Source organism: Podarcis filfolensis (genome assembly GCF_964270895.1).
Source record: "Podarcis filfolensis genome assembly, chromosome: 18".
NCBI lineage: Eukaryota > Metazoa > Chordata > Lepidosauria > Squamata > Lacertidae > Podarcis > Podarcis filfolensis.
In genome coordinates this window covers 8,512,346-8,529,095 of record NC_139622.1, presented here as the reverse complement: position 1 = coordinate 8,529,095, position 16,750 = coordinate 8,512,346, and the positions used below count along the sequence as shown (strand labels likewise).

General features: G+C 47.3%; 1 protein-coding gene across 1 annotated transcript in view; it reads left to right on the top strand.

The window, feature by feature from the left end:
- Positions 1 to 16,750, top strand: part of LOC310753467 (guanine nucleotide-binding protein subunit alpha-11) — a 33,704-nt gene that overhangs the window by 5,690 nt on the left and 11,264 nt on the right. The window contains exons 2-5 of the mRNA XM_083594808.1: positions 9,815 to 9,999; positions 12,152 to 12,306; positions 13,934 to 14,062; positions 16,101 to 16,230. Coding sequence (XP_083450934.1) covers positions 9,815 to 9,999; positions 12,152 to 12,306; positions 13,934 to 14,062; positions 16,101 to 16,230 — 599 coding nt within the window. The remainder of the gene's footprint in view (positions 1 to 9,814; positions 10,000 to 12,151; positions 12,307 to 13,933; positions 14,063 to 16,100; positions 16,231 to 16,750) is intronic.

Genomic DNA, 16,750 nt, shown 5'->3' with positions numbered 1-16,750 from the left:
TTCCTGAAATTTGTTCTGATTGTGCACATAAAATATCTGATAGAATTCAACAGGACGGGGTATGAGTGTTTGAAAACAGTCAAGATCCAATGATCCCCAGGCATATTTTGGAGATTTCAGGCGCCATCTTTGTGCCCAGGCAGTTTCACTTGGTCGCAAGTGAATTTTGAATACTGGCTAATTTTGAATACTGCTCTCACCCTACCGCTTCTCTTCGTCTTCCTCATAGTTCCCTCTTCACCCCATAGCATCTAATTCCCAGTCGTCCTCGGCTAGCATTCCACATCAGTATTTTATTAACGACAGAATTATTGACAGTAGGAATTAACTTTCTTAGATTTATTTATATGACACTCCTTGGCTTTTTTTTATTTCTCCCAAAAGCTCTTGCTCCCTTCATCCCTATTAAGGACCTCCCACCTCTCCTTGATGAGCAAGATCACTGGTTTCAGGAGCCACAGAGCACTGGGTGTCAGTTGGGGGTAAAATAAAAGTGGCTGGTGGGGTAAACTGACCTGTTTGAACCCCAGTGCTATCTGTGGCTCTCCAGATGTAGGTGAACTCCACCTGCAATCCACCTCAGCCAGCGCAGGCAGAGAGCATGTAGTCGTTGTCCCGCAACATCTTGATCCCATTCCATTTTGAGCATGTGTGCATGGAGTAAGGGTTGGTACCTAATGTAATTTCATAGTCAAAGCATGCACGTTGAAATCGGTGGCCTTGCATCGCTGAAGTCCCGTTGATTTAGTAGGTCCGTTCAGAGTTCAACTGGGTTGGATGTCACCTAAGAAGTGGGGGAGGTTGGGGGCGCCCTTCATAGGGGTGGAGACTGCTGGTTGTTTCGAAGCAGGGTATAGAAGTTTTGGGAACAAAAATAATTAGCAGAGGGGTAGCCAGAGCGCTGAAAGTTGAACTGTCATGGTGGAGGGTTCTGCTGTCAGAAAATGCAAGCCCCTTTGTGAGTCTTACTGACTTAAGGAGCACACTGTAAGAAACAGTCGGTTCTATTATATAATGCAGCTCTTCCTGGGATTTATATTCCACTCCCTAGCCAATGAGACTCTCGTTGGGGCTCCCTTTCCTGACAGCTGACTTCCTTTCCTTCTCAGAATTGCTGCATTTTATTTTATTTTTAAAAAAACAAAATAGAATCGAAAGTAAGGGCCCCGCCTCAGTTAAGAACACCACACTATCTCAAACAACTCCATTCTTGGCCCTTTTCATCACGTCTCTTCAGAATTTTTCCCTAGGATTTATATCCTGCTTCCTAGCCAAAAGGCTGCCATGGTGGCTCTTCTTCCTGATATCCGCCTTCCTGCTAACCCCCCCCTTCCCATAATTGCCTCCATCTGTGTGTGTGGAATGTTTGCCTTCCTCCCTAAGGCATAGAATCCAAGGCATGAATATTTCTTCTCTCCCCCCCCTCCATTTCCAGCCTTACTGACGACTCTCTTCTTCCTTTTTGACATCTTCCCATCCTCTTTGGGCACATAGCGACCTCATACCTCAACTTTCAGCCTGTACTATATGCTCCAAGGAGCTCTCTCACCTTGTGTCTGCCCCACCTCCCTGTGTGCCAGGCGTTTAGTAGTGCCACCTCTGCAACCCACACCTTTCCGGGCTACCAGCCCTGTAAATGTTCACCTCTTGTAGAATATTCCTTCTGCCCCCCCCCCCCATCCACTTTCAATCTTAACATTTTTAAGCTGCAGCAAAATAAAAAATTAAGGAGTTGGTTTCGAACTTTAGGTGCCAACCCAGACTGAAAGCAGTTATGAATATGGTTAAACTAGCATAGTGTTTCTCTTGAGTGTCTCTTGGTTTCAAGGCGGTGATTCTCTCCTCCTAGTTGAGAGTTCTTTGGCCTCTAAATATGACCCCGAGGAGCGAAGGACTGGTTGAAATGTGGTTGGCTGAGATGTAGATCTCTTCTGGGCTTGCTTTCTAGAGTCACAAAGTTGTAATCCTTCTCTCAGCTTTATGCTCAAGCCATTTTTAAACCTGAAATAACCCTCCGAAGGAAGCAGCTTGTGGTAGTCTTGCCTCTGACCCTCTAGCTCAGAGGGAGCCAGTATGTTGTACTCCCGATGCTGTTGGACTCAAATAATCTGGTAAAATAAAATGGGGGTCCCTGCTTAACTTCTAAAGTTAAGTGATTTGTATCCAGGTACTCCCATCTCCTTAAACCCATATAAATGTGCAGGGGATAGTTGTCATAACTTGGCTCAGTCCATGGGCACAATCTTATTTTTACGTTGATTTTCATGACTTAGTCCTGGCAGTAACTAGCGTTGGGAGTTTTGCTGTGACGCAAATTAAAATCAAAAATGTTCCAGCGCTTCACAATCTTCAGGCTGAATAGCCTTAATAAGAAATTTGGGGGAACTTGATCTGGATGCGCTACAAAGATACCTTTGACCCTCAAAGCAAAGTTTCTAATAAAATTATGCTGTACCGTCCAATTAGTACCACACCAGTCTGCCAAACTAGGAAATTCTGGGGATCAAACTGTGTTTGGATACATTTAGAGAGTGCGGAGCTAATTTGAATCCATTGAGCTACCTAAGTATTGGGAGCTCAATAAGGCTCTGGCAGTCAGGTTTTTGAACTATAGATGCTGCCTTTCCAACATGAGATTGGTCTACAACTGGCCTGTCATTTTCTTTATGTGGTCCTGGGTGCCTCAACTAAGGCTGGAAAATCACAAGCTTTTGTCCAGGTTATTTTAAAAAAGAAAAGGTGCCATTATTTATACACGAAGATGTTTTTGCACTCCCTCAAGTTTTCAGAAATGCATTGGTATGAAAACTGAGAATTCAAAGCTTCGGGTTTCCTTGTGCTCTGCTTGCGACTATACCTGCTGGCAGGAGAGGGGTGCTCATCTTTTGAAGCAGGAAACTCTGACATCTCGCTTTGGTTACATGCTAACTTCCAAAAGTTTTTTCCTTCCTTCCCAGAATCTAGACCCCAAGCGGGTAGCAGGGTGTTTCTTGTAGCAGGTAGCCATTGGCAATCAAAAGTTATTTTACCGGGATATTCTGGCCCCCCCCCAATAGCAGCTATTTCAAAGAAACTTTCTTCTTTTTTTGCCATTGGCTGTTCAGAACTCATGATGTCTGCTTATCTCTTCTTGGTAATGTCCCCATTACAGTATTATCTTTTCTATATGGGATTTACTTTTAGGATATATATGTATATATGGCTGGCAGTTGCTAATTTGGAGGAGTGTCTGGCTGTTAACCTGAATCATCCTGGGATGTGTAGCTTTTGAGACTTGGGGTTAATGTTATACTTCTTCCACAGTCACCTGGGCAAATGAGAAACCCATCCAGGTGTCCACATATAGAAACTCTACAAAAACTGACCCTTTCAGGCTACAAACCTTTGTAGTGGACATGCAGAAGCTGGCTATTAAACATTTTTTGGAGGTTAGCAGTTTTCATGTATGTTGGCTTGCAGAGGTATGAGTTTTGCGGAAATTTTCTGGGAAATTTTGCGATCCAGGTTAGGGTAATCTGCACTGGAAATTTTTCTGATTACCTGGAGAGTGTGATTCAATTTGGCATGTTTATTTCAGTAACAGTGTTGTGTGTGTTTTTGTTTTGTTTGGGGGTTTTTTTGGTTATTTTAACTTGCTTAATAATGTATTTGCATTTGGCATCCATTCATGGTTGCTAATGAACTTAGGAAATAAAAATGTTTCCTCAGGAAAATAAAACACCTGGAAACCTTCCACCTCACCACCATTGCTGACTTGAAAGATTTTAGAGGGGGAAGATTGAGTATGAAGCAATCTGAGCAGGTAAAAGTATTGTCTTAGGTGGGCCATTGCCCAGAGCTTGCTCTAAAGCAGGGGTAGGCAATCTAAGGCCCCGGGGGCCAGATCCGGCCCAATCGCCTTCTCAATCCAGCCTGCGGACGGTCCGGGAATCAGCGTGTTTTTACATGAGTAGACTGTGTCCTTTGATTTAAATGCATCTCTGGGTTATTTGTGGAGCGTAGGAATTCATTCATTCTTTTTCCCCAAAATATAGTCCGGCCCACCACATGGTCTGAGGGATGGTGGACCGGCCCACGGCTGAAAAAGGTTGCTGACCCTTCTTCTAAAGCACAGGCTTTGTTATGTTGATACTAGCATCGTTTAGGGCAGTGGTCTTCAACCTTTTCAGGCCACCTTTTGCTCCTGGAGATACACTTTTTAATTTTACACCATAGATCTGTACAGTGGTGGTACTGCTTCTCCAGCCCACCTTAGATCAGGCCTTGATTCACCACATGCAGAGCAGTGGTCTATGTGGATGTCCTTATGGAGGACTGGTACTCCCCACTGGAGCACCCAACTACAAACTGTGCATTGAGGGGGGGGGACCCCCATTTTATTTGCTGCTAGTTCACTTGGATTAGTGGGATTGGTTTGTGGGGAGGGAGTCCCCAAATAATGACGGTCATTCATTCTAAATCCCCATACCTCTTCCCCGCTTCTGTTGCTCATCTGGGGCGACCTAGGGACGTGTGTGCAGGATGTGGTTTGGTCTGTTCATCAACACCCCATGGGTGAGGGGAACCGTGGTCCAGAACATCTAGACTCTGCCCAGTTAGCTGCCCAGTTCTGCACTTCCTTTTGAGTCTTCGCTGTTGGGTCATTCTGCAGCCTCTAAGCAGTCCTTGGCCTCTGTGTTGCCAGCCTCTTTCCCAACCCCTGAGGCTGCCTCAGTGTTAGAAGTTTTAAAATGTAGAGGGACAGGAATATTCCTTGAGAAATGAAGCCGCTTCAGTGATGTTGGGCAGAGGATTTTCCACAGAAAATCTTCTTTTGTTATCGCTAAAAATCTCCCTTTCTTTTGAAACACAGTATTTCATTCAATTATTGCATAAAATTGTGAATCTGTAACAGGTATCGGTCAGACCTGGCAGTTGGAATTTATACGTTCTCACAGCCTTGTCACTAGGCTGTGGAATTATTTATCAGTCTGCTGAGAGGCTGGTGGGCTAGTTAGAATTGCAACCAAATGGACAAAGGATGGAGCAGTCACCCTGTCTGTCCTCCACTGGTCACCTCAGCTCAACCTAGGTGGTTGCCCCTTGACACTGCATGAGAAGTTATATGCAGGGATTCATTACCTGTCAATTTTTATCCCGAGAGAGAGAGTTTTAAAAGTGATGCATGAAACAATGTACAGAGTTTATCGTCTCACCTGTGTTCAGTGCCTCCATTTTAAAAATAGCAACTACCTAGAAGTATAGGCAGTCCAGCTGCCGTGCCTTAAATTATCTACAAATATTCTAATGAGAGAATTTCCAAGTGAATCTCTGAATTTGCCCATAATTTAAACCACACCTCTTTTTTCCCCTTGTATTTTTCTTGGGTATTTCATTGCTCTTTTTACTTCCTTCCTTAATCAAAATGAATACGGCATCCTTTTTTTTTTTGCTTTGTTTGCTAAATAACAGCCAAATAAACATGCAAGATCAGATATTGATCTGCATTAGGCAGTGGAAAATATTTTCTGGAAAACCCACATCACCAGCCACTAGGACACTGCTGTGTGTGTGTTTGGAGCAGGGATAACTCAGTCAGTAGACCACAAGACTCTTAATTTCAGGATTATGGGTTCCAGCCCCATACTGGGCCGAAGATCCCTGCATTGTGGGGGGTTGGACCAGATGACCTTTGTGGTCCCTTCCAACTCTACAATTCTATGATTATAGGCCTCTCTGCCAGTAGATAAGCAGATCATGATATACTGGCGTTCCTCTGTTGCAGTCTCCCTGAAGACCCACTACCGCTGTGATAAACGTGCAATTCGTGTGCCCTGACTGGGCAATTGTGGGGGACAGAATGGGCAATATTAATTGGGACTGCCCTGAATTTGCAAAGATAAAGCCTGGCTGGTTGTTCTGCGAGCAACTTGAGAAAACTCTATAAACGTGCATTTCAGGTTCTGTTCCTCCCCGCCATTAAATAAATGGTATTCCGGGTATGAGAAATATGGGAAATAATTGCTTCATAGGAAGAGAGGTGGGGTATTCTTTGGAAGCGTTTGTCAGAAGTCCTCATACGTGCAGGAGGAGAATTTCTGAACTCACGTAAACATATCCGTGAGTTGCTGGCTCTGTTTTCCAGAGGGGAAGTCAGCTGGCAGCCATAACTTGGAGTGGATGTTGTCTAATTCAGGATCTTTGCAGACAACTTGCTTCATGCAGGCAGGAGGGTGTTTCTCGGTTGACCAGGGGAGAATAGAAGGCCAGGCTCCTCCTACTATTGATATACCGGGCCTGGGCAAGTCAGGGAGCTCGTAACTAGCTGCCAATCACAAGGCTGTTTCCATCTGTGCCTGAAGAAGGGACTGAGCACAACTCCTTTCTGAGGCCTGAACTTTAGGAACAGCGTTTGTCTTCCAGCAGTTGAAATCAGTGGCCAGTGGTGTCGACTTTCCGGAAATTTCTGAATCGGGAAAATTTCCCCTGTGCAACTTAGGGTGATTCGAGTTGGGTAATCGAGCGGCGGGGGAAATTTCCCAGTTTGTGAAGGGAGATGTCCCAGTGCCCTAGAATGACCCAATTTAACACGTTTGTTTTCTTTGTGTTTAGTAAACGAAGCAACAAAGTTGCGAGCTGCCAAGTTTGCTTAATATTTTATTTGTAATCGGCATCCATCCGCTGTTGCTAATGAACATAAGAAACTGATTTTTCTGTGGGAAAACAAGCAGTGGAAAAAATATATAAAATGTTCAACCGCATGTTACTGTTGGTTATGCAGAGTGGTGGTGAACGCCAGTTTAAGGTGGCTCATAGATTTCCTGTTGGCTCAAGCCCTCTGCATATATTAACTCCTGTAGAGAAGGGCTGCAAGGCTTGCTCCCGTGGCATGCAGCTCCCGCCCCCCTATCCTGCCCGAATCCACACAATATTTGTGGGAGTCTGAGACAAAAATAAAAATAAAAATAAAATAAACTCCCTTTTTGTCTTTGCCTTATTATTAATTTAGGCAAGTTATATTCCGCCCTTCCTCCCAAAGGAGTCCAGGTTGGCAATTGTTTAGTCGTGTCCGCCTCTTCATGACCCCCTGGACCAGAGCATGCCAGGCACTCCTGTCTTCCACTGCCTCCCGCAGTTTGGTCAGACTCATGCTGGTATCTTCGAGAACACTGTCCCACCATCTCGTCCTCTGTCGTCCCCTTCTCCTTGTGCCCTCCATCTTTCCCAGCATCAGGGTCTTTTCCAGGAAGTCTTCTCTTCTCCTGAGGTGGCCAAAGTCTTGGAGCCTCAGCTTCACGATCTGACCTTCCAGTGAGCACTCAGAGCTGATTTCCTTCAGAATGGAGAGGTTTGATCTTCTTGCAGTCCATGGGACTCTCAAGAGTCTCCTCCAGCACCAGAATTCAAAAGCATCCATTCTTCGACAATCAGCCTTCTTTATGGTCCAGCTCTCACAATATCAGTGCATTCTAAAAACAGTTTAGCAATCGCATTATCTCAGCCAAGGTTGCCAGGAACAGTACCTTGTAGCCATTGAATGCCTTCGTAAAGAGGAATGTTTTTAAATTCCTCTTGAAAGTCTAAGGGCATTCCACAAACTGGGAGGTGCCAAAGAGAAGGCCCTGCCAACCGGGCAGCCCCCAGTGGTGGCATCACCTGCAAGGTTGCTCACCTGCTGATCGTAGCGTCTGAGATGGGGAAGGTGCTTTATTTAGGAGCCTGGGTCCCAAGCCAATCCATGAATTTTAGAGCCTTGTTGGTGAAGGTTTTTCGGATCCAGGAAAACCACCATGCCAGGCTCAGTGTAGGAAGGCTTCCTCTCTGCAGGTAGCTCACATGGGCTTGGGGGGGCGGGCGGGGAGCAAATCCCTCTTTAGGTATATTATGAGACCTACTCTGAACCCATGAGCTTGAAAATTTGACGTTGTGGCCTAGTAATTGTTTCAGATTATTCAGTTTATGCAAGGGTGACTCTCCGGGGAGGGAAGTGGGTTAAAGGGGTGACAGAGAAGATACTGTCTCATAAAGTTTTGATTCTGGCTAATTAGATTTGGAAGTATTTTTCAGCCCCCACTGTAGACAGAAATGGCTTTTTCATGCAGATTGCTTTGTGATTTTGATAATGGCTAACTCAAAAGATTCTTCAGAATTTTGTCGTTTTAGTAAAGATGTCTCTGTTAACTCTTAGGCGAGTGACTTGTGGTCGCTCTGTTCTTAAACATTCTGAGCTGCCTCAGGAGTTTTTGGTGAGGATGCAGCTTCTATCAAGTGCTTTGAGTTGTGTGGTGCCTCTTGTTTTCCTAGATGGGTAGGGAGGGGAAGTGTGTGTGTGTGTGTGTGTGTGTGTTGCACTTGTGTCCTCAGGCTTGTGGGCTTCCCTTGGACATCTGGTTAGTCACTGTGTTTGGCTGGGTGGGCCTGTGGTTTGATCCAGAACTGCTCTTACACGTAGAAACTTCTAGCCTATGTTTGGCCACTTGGTGACAGATTGAATCAGAGAACTAGGAGGAGAGGGAAGCTACGATTTCAAGCCTGGGATTCTGTAGGGGTGGATGGGAAGAGATGCTGAATGCTTTGCCTGTAAGAAAACTGAAAGCACTCCGTTCAAAAGCTTGAAAAAGCCACTTCCGAGTGATCTGACAAGGAAGAGGCAAGGATTTATTGTAGATGACTAGTCTCCTAGGCCTATTAAGGTGGGTGAGTGTAAGGTTTTATTTTTAGTAATTGTCTGCCAGGATGCCATTTCCCCCCCTGCAACAACAAAAGCTGGGGTTCTCCCTCTCCACCCCCCCCCCCACTTTAAATTGCAGCCTCAGTCCCAGCATTTGAGCAAAAATCATTTTTTAAGCGCCAGGTTATGCCACAAATGCTCAGGATTATGTCCCTCCATCCACTTGGCGGTGGCCTGATCTTGATCTTTAAAAATCTTTCTCATCTCACATCCCACAACTGCCTTTCTAAACAAATACCTTGAGATAAGATTATAATAGTGGACTTCCCACTTTACATTCTTAAGCCAGTAGGTTACACCAGCTCTTTTTGGGTTAACAAAGTACCTGGTTGTGGCTTGTAACTGTTAATAGGGCATGAAAATCTTTAAAAAGCTGGCCTCTTGTTCTGACGACAGCAGCCAAGCTACAGGTTACAATGAGCACAGTTTTTAGCCCCCCTTCATTCTGAAGATGAAGCAGTTTTCAGACGCAAATTGGAAGTGTGTTCTCTTTCTAGCTTTTGTTTTTTTTAAGGTGGGGTGCTCAAAACCCAGAAGATTAAAATGGTTTAATTGGCTGTCAGCCTTCCTTTGTGCCTGCCTGTGCAATGGAAAGATGGTGATCCAACCCAAGTCATAGACAGAACAACCATACCAGGCCTCAGAACCACTTTCACAGGCCGTGCTTGATTCCTCCCCCCCCCCAAAAAAACCCCTTAGCTATTGTGCTACTTATGTGTGCAAAATGCTTTCCCCCCCATCACACGCGTAGACACACATACACACACACACACTAGGTTCACCATGGTAATGGTCTGATTTAGGAATAAAATGCAGCTTTTCTCCTCCATAAAATGTTCCTTTCGTCAAGGGGAAGGAGTGAGAGATGGGATAGCAGCTCCTCCTCTTCACAGGCTGGGGAAACAAAGCAGCAGCAGTTTAATATTCTCCCCCCCCCCCGAGTAATATTCAGTGAGGCATTGCTAGAAGTTGAATGTGGAAGCAAACTGCTTGCTGTCGGTCGTAACGCAGCGCTGGCTCTGCTCCCTTTGTGCTGCTCCCACGCTGACTGCCTTGTCGTCTTCTTGTGTCCCTTTCACCCTGCCCCACCTATTTACTCTCCAGGCACGGGAGAGAGTGGGAAGAGCACGTTCATTAAACAGATGCGGATAATCCATGGCTCGGGCTACTCCGAGGAGGACAAGAAGGGTTTCACCAAGCTGGTGTACCAGAACATCTTCACTGCCATGCAGTCGATGATCAGGGCCATGGAGACCTTGAAGATCCTGTACAAGTATGAACAGAACAAGGTGAACCGATGCAGCTCCCATTCCTGCATCCCAGCCTATATACAGCCTCCGCCCCTGTTGTCTCGTCATTGGTTGTCTGTAGTGGCATGCATGCTACTCAGGATTCCCTGAAGGGCTTGCATCAACCCCCCCTGGGGTATCGAATGTTCAGGGACCTGCATCACACCTGTAACAACCAGAATAGTTCAAGCGCTGTGTGTGCTTATTTTTATTATTATTGTTGTTGTTATTATTACAGTCAAACCTTTGTTGTCAAACGTAATCCGTTCCGGAAGCCCATTCGGCTTCCAAAATGTTTGGCAACCGAGCCGTGGCTTCCAGTTGGCTGCAGGAACTTCCTGCACTCAAGCAGAAGCCACATCAGATGTTCGGCTTCTGAAAAACATTTGAAAACCGGGACATTTACTTCTGGGTCTTCGGCATTCGGGAGCCGAAACATTCCAAAATGGAGGCGTTTGGGAACCAAGGTTTGACTATATTATTAACAGGGACACAGGTGGCGCTGTGGTCTAAACCACTGAGCCTCTTGGGCTTGCTGATCAGAAGGTCGGCGGTTCGAATCCCCACGACAGGGGTGAGCTCCTGTTGTTCTCTTCCAGCTCCTGCCAACCTAGCAGTTCAAAAGCACACCAGTGCAAGTGGATAAATAGGTACCGCTGCAGCAGGAAGGTAGGCGTTTCCGTGCACTCTGGTTTCTGCCACAGTGTCCCATTGCACCAGAAGCAGTTTAGTCCTGCTGGTCCCATGACCCGGAAAGCAGTCTGTGGACAAACGCTGGCTCCCTCAGCCTGAAAGTGGGATGAGCGTCACAACCCCATAGTTGCCTTTGACTGAACTTAACCGTCCAGGGGTCCTTTACCTTTTTACCTATTATTATTAACATTTATATCCTACCTTTCCCCCAAGGAGCTCAAGGTGGTATGTATGGTTCTCCCTCTCTCCATTTCTCCACAACAGCCCTGTGAGGTAGGTTACTCTGAGAGACATTGGCCACACCCAGTAAGCTCCATGACCGAGGGGATTAGAACCCCTGTCTCTCACCAGTCTCCTTTACCCTGTGCCTGGTGGGGCACAAACACAGCACATTATTGAATAGTGGGGTGGTCAGGGGCAGGGTCGAAGGCTTTCCTGGCAACAGTGTTGTTGTTGACGTAGCAGTTCAATTAATGATTATTTGCTGTACCTGTATTTACTCGAGTCTAATGCACACCTCTCTCTTTTTGCCAAATTACGTTGCGACGGTCAGGGTGCGCATTACACTCAAATACTGTACAGTACTTCCAGGTGCAGATTGGCTGCTCCCAGGCCAGGTGCAACCTCCAGGCTGGCTGTCTTGCAGGGAGAGCTTGTCTCCTGTTTCATGACTGGCGCTCTCAGGCTGCTCAAGCTCAGGCGTCTCCCTCAAACACGGCCAAGCGCCTTGCCTTTTTAAAGGCACCAGCGGGCGGGCAGGCAAGCTACGCTGAGGCTGCAGGGGGCTGGCAGAACTGAGCAGTGCAGCGGCGCCCCAGCCCATTGGTCAACGGAGAGAGGTCAGTAGGGCTGGGAGTTATTTGCACGTAGTGTCTAATTCACGCCCCCCCTCTCTTTTTTTGCCAAATTTCTGTATTTTTCGCTCTATAAGATGCCACAGACCACAAGACGCACCTAGTTTTTGGAGGAGGAAAGCAAGAAAAAAAATATTCTGAATCTCAGAAGCCAGAACAGCAAGAGGGATCGCTGCGCAGCGAAAGCAGCAATCCCTCTTGCTGTTCTGGCTTCTGGGATAGCTGCGCAGCCTCCATAAGACGCACACACATTTCCCCTTACTTTTTAGGAGGGAAAAAGTGAGTCTTATGGAGCAAAAAATACGGTACATTGCAAAAATTAGGGCGCATATTAGACTTGAGTAAATACAGTACATACTGCTCTTCATTTTTTTTAAAAAAAAACAAGCCCAAAGCTGTGGTCTTGTTAAAAAGATGGTATGTATACATTTACTTGCTTTGTGCAGGCAGTGCCGGAATGGATTTGTAGCAGCCGGGACTGGATCTCCAGCTAAGGAGCAGTAAGGGGGGGTGGTGGAATGGGATACATGCTAGGCGGGGAGGAGGGTCATCCGGGTCAGCCTCTTTCAAGCCCCTCTTGCTTTCTCCTCTGCGCCACGCTGCAGGCCAACGCGCTCCTGATCCGGGAAGTGGACGTAGAAAAGGTCTCGTCCTTTGAGCAGCCCTACATAAGTGCAATTAAGACGTTGTGGAACGACCCGGGAATCCAGGAGTGTTACGACCGGCGGCGAGAATACCAGCTCTCCGACTCTGCTAAATAGTAAGGGCTCGCCGTCCTCTCTGTACGGCTCTCAGCACGGTTGCTGCTATGCAGCGTCATTTTGGGTCTCTGGGCTCCCCTCCCTGAATGAAATTGTGCCTCTGACAGTTGGTGGGGGGTGGATGGGGGCCAGGAGGAGACAAAGTAACTTCGTGTTTTAGTTGTTGCCATCACACTGCTCCAAGGAGGAAGGGGTGGTGGTTGTAGTTCTTGCTACTGGTTGTGGGGGCGGGGGGGGTGGACTTTAGAAATCCATTTTATGTGGCTTTAATTGATTTTGCACTGTTAGTTACCTTGCAGTCTCTTTAGACACGTGCTATAAATGAAGTTTAATGAGTATTTTCTTTTCGGTCCTGCCCTCCCTGAGCTTTCAGAATGGCGAAGCTACAAGGTGGAAATCTCAGGTAGTGGGAATAACCTGAAGTAACAAGCCGCTTAGTTGCTTTGTAGTCTTCTCCAGGGCGGTAAACATTAGAGGAAGGTGGCCTGGAATTGTGGTGTTGATGTTTAGATATAGATGCAATAGTGTTGTAGAAGCTGCAGCGTCTAATAGTTTTAAGTTTGTGGGGAAGATGGTCATGGAAACTGGAGAACTAAACTTTATGGGAGTAGTGCGGTATTGCTCAGAAACTCTTATTGCTCCAAATCTGCCTCCTGCCCAACGCTTGATCCGGTGGAAGAGGGGGGCTGGCAGCTCAGTTTAGTCTTCCAGAGCCTTCCCACCCCCCACGATTATAAGCAGAGGTTTAACGTGAGCATCCTCAAAATCGTGCGCCTTGGCTGCTTGCCCCATCCAGCCAAGGCGTAATAAAATGGGGTGAGGTGCTGTGCCACCGTTTTGCTCTTCACAGTCGGAAGGAAGAATGGTGGTGCCAGCTTATAGGAGAATTTAATTCAGAATTATGGACCACACCACCCCCCCGGGCAGGAGGGAGGGCTCTGAACTCTTTCCGTAGCCTTTGGCTTGCTTCCTTTGTGGCTCGTTCTTCCTTCCCCGCAAATATGCTGTAAGGGCCAGGGACGTAGAAAAGCGTTCCTTTAGGGCATTGCAAAGGTAGACTCTAAGAGTCCTGGGAGCATTAGAACCCATGAGAAGGAAGATTGCTCTGCAGGCGTGAAGCTGCACGCTTAGAAACGCACCGTATTTTTCGCTCTATAAGACGCACCAGAACATAAGACGCAGCTAGTTTTTGGAGGAGGGAAACAAGAAAAAAATATTTGCTGTGCGGCGAAAGCAGCAATCCCTCTTGCTGTTCTGGCTTCTGGGATAGCTGCACAGCCTGCATTCGCTCCACAAGACGGACACACATTTCCCCTTACTTTTTAGGAGGGAAAAAGTGAGTCTTACAGAGCAAAAAATACGGTAATACTATTAGAGGCAAGGTAATGTCGGAAAAGCGGGTGGTGGGCTTTGTCGAATCTCAAGGGCTGAACAGGATTCCTGAGGATTTTGCATGCAGCTCTTCCTCCCCCCTGGGGGAACCCCCCCCCCGGAGTGGAATAATTGAGGTTCCATACTCAAAATGCTGAGGCTCTTGGGGCAGGAGCGCTACACATGGCAAGCAAGCTCAGGCCACCTTCATCTTTCCCCCCTCCCTCCTTTTTCCCCTGCACGTCCTCCTTGCAGCTACCTTACCGACGTGGATCGTATCGCCCTGCCAGGGTACCTCCCAACCCAGCAAGACGTCCTGCGGGTCAGAGTCCCGACAACTGGGATCATAGAATACCCCTTTGACTTAGAGAACATTATCTTCAGGTAACTTCCAGTGGCTTTTTTCTTGCTTTCTTTTCTCGGAGCGTTTTTACGTTTCACATACTCCCCCCCCCCCAAAGCTGCTTCCATTTAAAATGAAAGCCCAGCTCAGTTAAGGCATTGAGTTAGCGGGCTTCTGGAAAGTCGGTCACACGGCTGCCGCTTCCGACCCTTTCTTCCCTCTTCCGAGTCAACAAGTCGTGCTGTTGGCAGGAGAAGAAGAAGAAGAGTTTGGATTTGATATCCGGCTTTATCACTACCTGAAGGAGTCTCAAAGCGGCTAATATTCTCCTTTCCCTTCCTCCCCCACAACAAACACTCTGTGAGGTGAGTGGGGCTGAGAGACTTCAGAGAAGTGTGACTGGCCCAAGGTCACCCAGCACCTGCATGTGGAGGAGCAGAGACACGAACCCGGTTCACCAGATTACGAGTCCACCGCTCCGAACCACTACACCACACTGGCTCTCTGCAGGAGCAAAAGCAGGAGAGGGTTTTCCCCCATGAAGAGACCGCACTAGGCGTGGCCTGCATCTTTGAAGGCTCTCCACAAACACTGAGCCACCGCCACAACCCATCTGTAGCGGTACAGTCCCAAGGACATAGGAAAAGCCCTGCAGCTGGGTGAGGCCAAAGACCCATCTGTTTGAAGATCCAGTTCTGCAGTCGGAAGCCTGCAAGCAGCGAGTCCCCACTTTGGTCCTGCAGCAGCTGGTATTCCGAGACACGCCTGCCTCTGAAACCAGCTCTTAACATGTGGAATGCCCTTCCTCCTGATATCAGGTGGACAGCAACTGTTGGCCTTCGTCCACCCAATCGATTGAAGCCTCTTTTTCTAGGCCAGAGCTTTCCAAACTTTTCCTGTTGGAGACACGCTTTTTAGACATGCATCATTTCGCGACACAGTGATTAGGTTTTACAGTGGTACCTCGGGTTAAGTACTTAATTCGTTCCGGAGGTCCGTTCTTTTTTTTTTTTTTCGGAGGTCCGTTCTTAACCTGAAGCACCACTTTGGCTAATGGGGCCTCCTGCTGCCGCCGCGCTGCCGGAGGCCGATTTCTGTTCTTATCCTGAAGCAAAGTTCTTAACCTGAAGCACTATTTCTGGGTTAGCGGAGTATGTAACTTGAAGCGTATGTAACCTGAGGTACCACTGTACTAGCAAACTAAACCCTTTCCAGCACAGGGAGCGTTTGCGCGACACACCTAACCGACGCAGTAGCGTGTCACAACACACAGTTTGGAAAGTTCTGGTCTAGGCTTTTCCCTGACCACTAATACTGACAGTCCCTGTTGCCTGTGGTTAATGAGGTGCTAATAAGTTTGATAAAATTTATACACCTCTTGATTTTATTTACCGCTTGATTTGTATAGAACTTCAAAGCTGTTTGCCAAAACAAAAAAATTGTTAATACGAGAAATAGATGATAATTTAAGACTTTTGAACAGTTCAAAACCAAACTGAAAACAGATGAAAACGCTCCACAACATCTGGGTCGGCTTGTCTAAACAAAAGTGTATTTAGCAGGCACTGAAAAAGAGTGCAGTGGAAGTTCCTGGTGTCAATAGGCAAGGAGTTCCAGAGGGCAGGTACTGGGAAGTGGCCATGACAGTTCTCCTCATGGAGAACCGATTCCTGCAGAAAACAGGCTTGAAGCCACCGCCCTCCAGCTGGTAGGCAGTGAGGTCGAGCCCTGCTGATTGGCGGTGCGTCAGAGCACTGTTCAGCGCTCCTCAGAAACCCTGCGTGGTGCATTGAAGTCCCGACGAGCATCACTTGATGTCATGGTTTTGTCGGGCATTGCTGAGTTGTTCCTCATGCCCACATGTCCAGTTTGGCCCGTGAGGGGTAGGGGAGATGTCTTCCAAAAGGGGCGGGGGGGAGCTAACAAACCTCAGACTTGTTCCTGCTCAGTCTTTTCTCTCTTCCCTCCAACCCAAAAGCAAGTATAAAACGGCGTATTGCGTTTTTAACTTGATGGACTGGAAATCTCTCTGTGTGATTGTGTGTGTTAAAGAAGACCTGCCCTTTTTCTCCCTTTCAGAATGGTGGATGTTGGGGGTCAGAGGTCAGAACGGAGGAAATGGATACACTGCTTTGAAAACGTAACCTCCATCATGTTCCTCGTAGCCCTTAGTGAATATGACCAAGTTCTGGTGGAGTCCGATAACGAGGTAAGCACAACCCCTCGCAGCACGTAAGGGGCGGCGTGTGGCCGTTGGGTGGTCCCAGCAGCGGCAGAAATGTGCATTTGCAGATTCTGGAACTATTTCTAAAATGTTTGGGGTTGTCGGCCACTGGTGTGCTGTGGGCCAGGACTTATCTGTCTGTTTCCCAACAGCCTAAAGTAGCAGTAAGCCAAATTCTTCAGCCTGGGTGGCTAGACATTTCGGAAACTGATCTGCTTGAGGGAGAGGGGTGTGTGTCTCTGTGCCAGCTCTGAATGTATTCTCCAGGGAGGAGTCATCTTCCCCCCCACCCCCCAAAATACTATACATGTCCCTCAAAACTTGCAAAGAGGGGGTGCTGCAGAGGGTGGCGTGCTCTTGCTTGGCAAGTGGTTCCTCCAGACCGAAAAGGGCGCCCCTCCCGTCCAAAATGAAAGGGACCTCCGTGGTGCCAGATGTCTGCAGCAACCTCTCATTTTGTGCTAGGAGCAGCAGCGACGACGGCTCATTTCCCATCTGTGCAGGG